This window comes from Poeciliopsis prolifica, unplaced genomic scaffold (genome assembly GCF_027474105.1).
Source record: "Poeciliopsis prolifica strain line A6 unplaced genomic scaffold, Auburn_PproV2 SCAFFOLD003, whole genome shotgun sequence".
Taxonomy (NCBI): domain Eukaryota; kingdom Metazoa; phylum Chordata; class Actinopteri; order Cyprinodontiformes; family Poeciliidae; genus Poeciliopsis; species Poeciliopsis prolifica.
Window position 1 is genome coordinate 9,513,271 of NW_026562378.1, and position 9,329 is coordinate 9,522,599.

Genomic DNA, 9,329 nt, shown 5'->3' on the forward strand with positions numbered 1-9,329 from the left:
TAATGAAACTGTAGTTGAAACAAAAACCAAGGCCCACTCCCATACTTTAATTGCATAATTTAAAAAATTAAATTAGAGCCAAGAAAAGTGGTTGTATGAAGCGAGATGGCGATGGTATGGAAGCCCGTTTCCGTCACTCTGTCAAAAAAATTAAATAAATTATCAAATTATAATGAGATACTATCTCAAAATAATGAGATAGTATCTCAAAATAATGAGATTTTTTTTTTTGACAGAGTGGTGGAAACAGGTTTCCATAATTTTGGGAGTCTTGTGTGACAATCTCAATATTGTATATTGAGATTTTTTTTCTTTTTTCACCACTTTTTTTTTAAGTAACCCCAACCTTGTCAATTTCAAGAAGAAGAAGCAGAAGAACAAGAGGGGGCGCTACATCTCATCTACATGACCGGAAGTTCACTGACGTTTTAAAGCTGAAGTTCTACTAACCGTCACTTTTTATTTATTAGCATTAGCTCGTGCTAAAATCTTATTTCCTATACTTGCTGTTATTATTATATTATATTGACTCGTTGTCACAGAACCAGAGTGCGAGTGATACAATGTAGCTGCTCTGAAGTAATGCCAACTCTAAACGGTGAGATATCTGTAACGAAGGTATTTATTGTGTCTGTTGTTAGCCGCCTAGGTTAGCTAATGCTGGCGTGGCAGCTGCGGTTGATGGGAACTGTTGCAGATGCAGCAGTTGCTTTAACAAGTGCCATTGCCATGTCTGGTATACAGTAGCATTTCAGTAATGCAGTCACGTTATGTTTAGATATACTCTTCGAACGGGTTTCTCGGTTACGTTAGCATTGTGCTATCGTACCTGCGGGTTACAAAGGGAAAGTAATTGGTGAAACGACCATATCTACTTGGCTGTGTAGAAAAGTAGGACTGAAAAGCATCATATTAACTGTGTGAAATAAGGAATAGTATTTAGCGCTATATATTTATACGTGCGCATTGGTACTCTATTTCAGGTTTAGTTTTCTACTATGAGCTCCCTGTCGACCCAGCCTCAGGCTTCAAGCTCGTCATGCAGGACGCTTCCCGGAGAGGGTAATCAGGTAATATAAAAAAAAAAATCCAGGCATCATGTGCTATAGTTATTGCAAATTTTGATGCTAAACAATCGTGTTTTTAAATTTTTTTTTATTTAGGTGAAACCAAAAGCCCCGCTGCTGCAGATCTTGCGTGTAGCTGGAGCTCAGGAAGATGTCTTCACTCTCAAAGAGGTGAGCTTCCCGATCAAGTGTGAATCACGAGTCTACTTCTGGCGTCTGGGTTACAAGATGGCTTGGAAAGCGTACAACTACACAGTGCTATTTTAGAACACGTTTTGGTTGCATCATGTTGAAGGTGTGTCTGCACTCTTTCTGCAGCAGTGATGACTAAACTGCCCTGCACATGGATACGAGATGAAACGTGCACATGATATGGAAGCCACGGCTTTTCAGTCAATGGGCAGGATACACTAAGCTTTAGATTTCTATTTAGCAACATCCCCAGATGGATTTATAAAATATATAAATCAAAACAAAAACAATATACCAAATATTGTTTTTGTTTATATTTTTATTTTCACAACATTTAGTGATCATTTAGTGAAGATTTTATGACATGTCAAAGGGATAGTTTATATAAATTGAATATCTTTTTTGCAGTAAAAAACAAATGTGTATTTAGCATAAATACGAAATTAATCTGAGGGATCAATACCACATCTGACTTTTACACTTCATAGAAAATAAATTTTGTGATTTGTGTAAATTCTATTTCATGAACTGTGATGATTTAAGGGTTAAACAAATTTTGATTTTCATAAACTTTTATGATGTGTGTGAGAGGGAAGTTGGTTTAATGCTGTATATTTAAGTTTTGGGCCCCCAAAGAGGGTGAAAAGGTCACCTCTGGCATACAATGAAATAATCAGCATCTATCCTTTAATTTGTGTAGGTGATGCACTACCTGGGTCAGTATATCATGGGGAAGCAGCTGTATGACAAACAGAGGCAACACATTGTCCATTGCCAGGATGATCCTTTGGGTGAACTTCTGGAAGTTGAAAGCTTCTCTGTCAAAAATCCAAGGTATTTACCTTTACTCATAACGTCTTTACTCATTCAGGCTGAAAACTGTTTAATATATTTATTTTTTTACTAATTCTAATTGACTCATTTTACAGCCCAGTGTATGAAATGCTAAAGAAGTACCTCGTTGTGTTTGGCTCTAGTGGTAAGTAATTACCCTGTTTGTTGCTTGAAATCCTTTATATATTTTTGAATATTTTGTCTGACGAATCTCCTTTTATTTTTGTATGTTGCGGCTAATGTGGGAAAACAAGGACTAATTTTTACATTTTTTTTTCACATTGTACATATTGTTTTTTTCTTTTAAGAAAATGACAAAAAGCACACTTTAGAGTTTTTGCATCACATTAGGATGCAGGGGTTTTCTTTTGGGCCAGAAGAAATGTTATCCAGCTTGTACTTCAAATCAAGTGAAGAGGCTCCACATATCTGAAGGCCATAGTGAGAGAGTGTGTACTCGTATCATTAAAGGGGGGGTGTCCTTTTGTTTGTTACTGTGTCTCATTTGAAATGCAGACGCTGCAGAGAATCTTTCTGTGGGCCGTGAGTGTGTAGAGGGCGGAGTGGAGGATCGTGGTCAGGTAAAGCCGAAGCATGGTGCTCAGGAGAAACAGAGACCTTATTCACCTCACTGCACACAATACTCAGCGACTCACAGGCTTCCTGTACAACTGTTTGAATCTCTTCCTAAAAAAAAAAAAGAATTATTTCCTTACAAGTTTTGGTAAAGGAAGCTTCCTTCTGCTTGTGTGCATTGAGGAGAGTGAGAGACGGTCTGCTGTCTTCGTTGGTGTACGTTTGTACAGAGTGGCACCGTCTCTGTACGACCCCATCCTTGGTTTGGTCTGGTGGTACTTCCAGCACTCTTTTGTGACCCACCAGCTCCACCCAGTGGATGGGGGGGGCAGAGTCACTGTCTCTGTCTGTCTCAGAGTTCTCTTCTCTGCTTCAGTTTGGAGGCTCTCAGCTCCTGCTCTGGTACAGGCCTAATAACGCACCGCCTACCTGTTCCTGTGTGCCATTCTTCCTGTTCCCCAGAAAAATCCAGTTGTAGATAGATTGCCCTGCTACTTTAACATAATTAATCTAATATTAGTTTACTTCAGCTTTGTAAATCAAAGAGATTGATATATTTGTATTTTATTCATGATGATCAAATTTCAGATGAGGTGTCTTATGTCTTCTTTCTCTCTCCTTGAAGCTATGACAGTTTTAAAAATGTGAACCATGCAGATGTTTTATCCCACTATGAATGTACTTTTACTCTAAGAAATGTTGTAGATTGTCTTCTGTCCTGTTTCCTTAGATTGAACATTTCTAAATTTTGCAAATTGCAAGCAGCACTACTTGCAGAAATTGCAGAATATGTATTTGTACTTTAATTGGAGCACTGACTTTTCAGTCTTCTCTTTGTTTTACCAACACTTGCTATTTTAATTTAAAGTTATAATCAAATTATGAATTAAGCCTTTCCTTGTTCTAAGTCCTCAACCTTTCATCCTTTTGTACTACCTCCCCCATTCTCGAAGGCCATCTTGAAAAGGAGCTGTGAGTCCTCCAAGGATCTAGTTATGGATCTGCGGTATAATTTTTTTTTCCATGTTTCTCTTCTCTTTAGATATATGAGGGTGTGGTCAAAGCAGGAGTGGTGGCCGGGAGTGAAGGGCCTCTTCTGCAGACCCCCTCTCAGAGACGACCTCGTGATCCAGACGATGGTGAGCAAGCAGCATCAGAACGCCTCAACAGGACCGGGTCCAGAGAGAAAAAGCTAACTGTTCAAAACTTCGACAGAGTCGCTTGAAGGCCTGCCTCGCTCAGCCTGCAAGCGCCCCAAACTGGATGTCACCCTGGAGGAGTGGGACCTCTCTGGTCTACCCTGGTGGTTTCTGGGTAATCTGCGTAATAACTATAGCCGCAGGAGCAATGGCTCCACTGACATCCATACAAACCAAGTAAGAGACCTCGTGTTTGTACACCCTGACATTTAAAATAAATGGTAAAATATGGTCAACGGATCCAATAGTGAGGGAAAAAATAACTCGACCTGTTTGAAACTTGGGGCATTGCAACAATGTAGATGATGATGCTTAAAACAAAAATAGACAAAATTTCTTCAGAAATAATTATTTAATTTGCCAGGTAGTCAACATAATGAAGAACAAAGCAAAAAATCTAATGGAGTACTTAAGAAACTTAAAGAATAATTTAACTTAAAGAATAATTTTCTCTGAGTTCAAAAACAATCTTCTAACATAATGTGCATTTATAACACCATCTTGACGACCTGCTTGTCTCTTGTATCATCATTGGAGTTCAGATTGGCTTGGCAACTTCTCAGACTTATCAACTATTGAAAACCTATAAATCGATGATTTTCCATTTCATTTTCTTGAAATGGAAAACTTAAAAAGAGGCTTGGATAGCTCAAATCTGGCAAGAATGGCAAAGGCATTCTTGTTTTACTGTTTTTGCTTAACCCTTTTTGATGTGATGAACAAAATTTTGTATGCAATTTCAAATTGCTGGTTTTTGTACAGTGCTGATATTCTGATGTTAGTTGGTTCAGATTTTTGTCTTCACTGATGTAATGAAGGTAGAAGAACAGCCATTTTCATTTGAGCCTTTCAGCTGAAAATTGTTATTTATGTTCGGTGTAATGTCAACATCCTGCTATGTATGAGAGCAGTCAACATAAAACAAGTCTCACTGTTGCTGAGAATGGTCAACTTTGAGCCAGTAACAGTGTTGTCAACAAGGATAGTTGTTCACGAGACCTGGTAGCGATTGCACATGGTGTGTTCACTGAGTAGAAAAACATCAGATTTTCTCCAGTCTGTTTCTCATCTCAAATATTGCTTAGAATAGAAAATTGCATGTGTACATTAGGAAATTGGTTAAAATGGTTTTGATATTTTTTGAAGACAAAACAAAAGTTTTAATAGATAATTTTGTACTACATTTTTGGTGATATGTATTTATTTTGAAGACAAATTGTTTTTTGACAGTGGGTGGTAGTCTGACTGATGAATCAGCTGTCTCTTGCACAGGAGGAGGACACAGCCATCGTGTCAGACACAACAGAAGACTTGTGGATTCTGACAGAGGGTGAGAGTGAGCAAGTGAGTGTGGAGATGAAGGAAGCGGCGCTAGAAGAGGGAAGTGGAGGAGAAGAAGGTTCTGTTGATGATGATTACGGAGGAGGAAAGGAGGAAAAGTCAGACCGAGAGGTATTTTGGATTTTTGCCTATCCAGTCTACATTTTATTTATTCAGTGAATTATGTATGCAGCTTACTTTTTTAATGGAGATTTTCTTCAAAGGTTTTTGTCTGGAAATGTTTCTGTAGATTGTAGCTCTGACCACAAATGGCAGGATGACAAGCTGGATGTCTGTATTTAGACTAATAAAAAACAGATAAGATGACAAGATGGAGGACAATACATTAATATGAGGATTGAAGACACAGTTGTATGGTTAATATAGCTTATTTACCTTTTTTTTATTTTTTATTTTTAGATGCAAGAAGAACCCGATGAAGACTCTCAGTGTCTGAGTGATGACACTGATACAGAGATCTCCACACAGGTGTGTACCTATATGCAAGATCTGTGCTTTTACCTTTTGTTGAGTTGAATGTCAAAGAACTAGACTTGACTTTGTGTCCGTCTTATTTCTCAGGATGCATGGCAGTGCACAGAGTGCAGGAAATACAACATACCTGTCCAGCGGTACTGCGTTCGCTGTTGGGCTCTACGAAAAAACTGGTACAAGGACGTGCCCCGGCTGGCTCATTCTCTCTCCGTCCCCGACATCCCAGCATGCAGCTCTCTCTCTGCCCATGATGAAGAGGACGACAGCGACACAGGCATTGATGTTCCAGACTGCAGCAGGACGGTCTCAGACCCAGTCATCCTGCCCTCCCACTCCACAGCTGACCGACCGATTCCCACAGCAGGTATGAGTAAAGGCAAAGGGCCACGCCCATCTGGCTTCCACAAGCACGGCCAGCTCTCAGAGGGGGAAAGCCAGGAAAGTCTGGGTATGGAGGTCCAAGACGTTCGACCGGAGGCGCTGCTGGAGCCCTGCAAGCTGTGTCGGGTGAGACCGCGTAATGGTAATATAATCCATGGACGAACGGCTCACCTGCTTACATGTTTCCCATGTGCAAGGAGGTTGCATAAGTTCCAGGTTCCCTGTCCAGGATGTGGAAAGATTATTCAAAAAGTTATTAAGATATTCATCCTCTAAAGAGCAGCTGAAGGGATCCAAAGGGTTTTGGCACCTAAATGTAATTCAATGCACAGATGAAAGTATAAATAGTTTAACATGTTTATTTTACCCATCCCCAAAAATACACATAAGAAAACACAAATTTCAGCACTTGGTAAAGTTTGCTCTTCATTGCTATGGTTGTTTTGCATCAAACTGCCTGTAAAGTATTTTTAGGCAATAAGAGTAGTAACTAATATTTTCTATTTTGTCTAAATTAAATAAGGGACAAGGCAGAACTATTTATTTATTTATTGCTAAATGCTGACACTTGAGCAGTTGGTTTGAGGTTTTAATTGATCTCATGAAGGTTTTGTTCTTGTTTTATAGCCACATAAATGTTCCTATCCTGAACCCTTACTTTATGTTTGCAGAGTTGTATCAGTTAATATGTTCTTCTTTTCTAAATAAATTAGATCTTCTTTTTATCTTTCTTTAGTGTTGTTCTGAGAAGAGTTGCCATTTATAAATTTGACCGATAGCAGGTTAGCAAGTCAACCCCTTTCCTTTTTTTACATCAGCTTCAGATTTATGAAAGCCTCATTCCAAAATTATCTTAAAATAATACCCAGCCTTGTAAAAATACGTTTTAATAATTAGATGTTGGCTTAAATCTTGTTTGTGTGAGTGCTTCACCACATACAATATTTAACCTGCTGAAGATTGCAGCTCTAACTTTTTTCCTTGTGACAGTGTGGTGTTTGTTCAGTGTTTCTGACCTTTATAACTCATGCTTGTAGTAGGTAACTCTTCATTTCTCACCTCTCTGATTTAAGTTGAAAACGACTTCATATTTAATTTATTTATGGCGTTTGTGTTGTAAACGCCTAATCTGAAGCAGAGAAGGTTGCAACTGTAAGAGCATCCACACATCACATTTCTTGAAAAGTTTGATTTAAGCGTTACACTGCCATGTAATAACTTTAAACTTAATTTGTACATAGTAGATCTTATTCTGATTATTTTTTGCATTTTCTGACCTTACTGATGCCATTTCATTTCAGTGTGCTATAAGTAAAATGTATCCTCTATCTAATTTGCACAATTAAGATTATTACAGATTCTCAATGGATTTCTAACTGTAAGTTCACCTCATTGAATGTGCCAGATTTTCCAACCAGTTTTTTTCTTCCTTGCCTTTAATCTTTCTGCCAGTAGGTGGAGAGAGTTCTGTCACATAACTGCTTTCTGCATAAGCTGTATCAGTACAAATCTGTAATATACATTTAGCGCATGCCTTTTACCGTGACTTGAGCTTGTGCAGAATTGGTCTGAAGCTTATGAGCCAATAACTAGATATAAACTTATAAATAAAGCCAGTAGCATTTATCAGCTTCATTAAGTGTCAACACATAATGGGAATGTGCTACATATAGACCTCATGTAGGCGATAGAGTTGATATAGATTCAGGTGCTGACGGAAGTGATTCATTTCTGAGAAGTTTATAATGTAATCCAATACGGTACGCTTTTCTTTTTTTCCTCTAATTGTTGCTTATTGAATGTTTTTTGTTGAGCAATAAAGGTTTAAAATATTAAATGTTGTTGAAATATTCATCAGTGGCATTGCAACTCTCCTTTCCAATGTGTGTTTACTGGGCGAAGACACAGTCATTGTACGACGCAGCAGCTGCTCTGTCTCTTCTCTGACTGAGCTCCAGCACCTGCAAAGTTCCTCTGCTTACTCACCATTTCTTTTCTGCTTGCTTGTCCTTGACTTATTTTTGGACCGTTCTTGAGAAGTGGGGCAGACGAGACGTCCTCTCCTGCTTTCTGTCGGTACATAAATACCACTGCTTCTGTGGAGCAGGATGTTATTTAGGTGCTCATTAGAGCAAGTCTTGTTTGTGGAAAGTCCCCATTTATGTTGTCCTCGACATAAATGTAACGATGACAGTAACTTTCCTCATCACATCTGTTGTTTTATCCAAATACTTCACTAGTCAAGTACAGCCCAGGATTTGAGTCAATATTGATCAAACATGTTCCCAATTATCAGTTATTTTTGTAGCTCCCAAAAAAATGTGAATGATTGGCTTTCACTTCTCCACATTGTCGCCAACATTCTTGTAATGCGGACATCTGATTACTTTTGATTTTGGGTGTTGTAAATAATGGTACTAGATTTTCCAACAAAACTCCCTCCATTTTGTCATCTGGTATTTTAATCATCAGATGACAAATGGTCATATGGTGGTAGAAAACCTGAACTGCACGTCACCCTGAACACACTAGTCCATCTGTGAGACACAGTTGTGGCATCCTGCTGTGTCAGTGCTTATCTTCAGCAAGGGCAGTGAGGCTGGTGAGAGAGGGACATCAGGATGGGGTCAATACTGGACAGAAAAACTGGTGAAACACTTGACTGGGGCAGAGATTCTCCTTCCAGCAGGATAACATTGAGCATACAGCCAGAGCTACAATGGAATAGTTTAAATACAAGCATGTTCATCAGCCAGACCTTATCTCAACCAAGACTGAAGTAACATGATAACATGTGAAAAGGATCGAGGAACATTTACACTGCACTGCTACTTGACTCATCTCTTTAAAGGTAAATCTATTTCAAGGTAGCACAAAGTCACTTCTTTTTCAAACAATGTTTCAATACAAATGAAGGTTGGTCAAAGGTATTGTGTATCATTGTGGCCCGAAATGTTTGGAGCAGGCAAATCTTAAATCTGATTTAGTGAAACATTACTGCTCTGCTTGGAGGCATCTGGTGCGTCATCGAGTAAAGGCGAAGAATGCTGTAGCGCCCCTACAGCAGCTCTAGAACGGCATGGTAGAGGGAGTGGAGAGCGTGGGGGGGGGGGTCCACATGTTTCTATTGTGACAGTTCCTGCTTTTTTAACATCTCAGAACAGCTAGACACTTTCTCTCTTCATTGTTCCATAACCTAGTCTGTTGAACATCACTATTGTTTTCAATATTTCACCTGAGTACATAAGGATGAGTGTAATTCATA

At 38.9% G+C, this 9,329-nt stretch overlaps 1 protein-coding gene across 3 annotated transcripts; it reads left to right on the top strand.

Annotated features, from left to right (window-relative positions):
- Positions 1-426: 426 nt before the first annotated feature.
- Positions 427-7,901, top strand: mdm4 (MDM4 regulator of p53). 3 transcript variants are annotated; one of them, XM_055027129.1, is made up of 11 exons: positions 427-598; positions 984-1,070; positions 1,164-1,238; positions 1,960-2,093; positions 2,189-2,238; positions 2,610-2,674; positions 3,712-3,808; positions 3,885-4,045; positions 5,126-5,320; positions 5,609-5,677; positions 5,771-7,901. In XM_055027129.1, exons 2-11 carry the CDS (start codon positions 999-1,001, stop codon positions 6,338-6,340), a joined length of 1,488 nt encoding a protein of 495 aa, XP_054883104.1. In that variant the 5' UTR covers positions 427-598; positions 984-998; the 3' UTR covers positions 6,341-7,901. The 3 variants fall into 3 exon arrangements, with proteins under 3 accessions (XP_054883104.1, XP_054883105.1, XP_054883106.1); XM_055027130.1 differs by having other exon boundaries at positions 5,141-5,320; XM_055027131.1 differs by lacking the exons at positions 2,610-2,674; positions 3,885-4,045; positions 5,126-5,320; positions 5,609-5,677; positions 5,771-7,901 and having other exon boundaries at positions 3,712-3,802.
- The last annotated feature ends 1,428 nt before the right edge of the window (positions 7,902-9,329 follow it).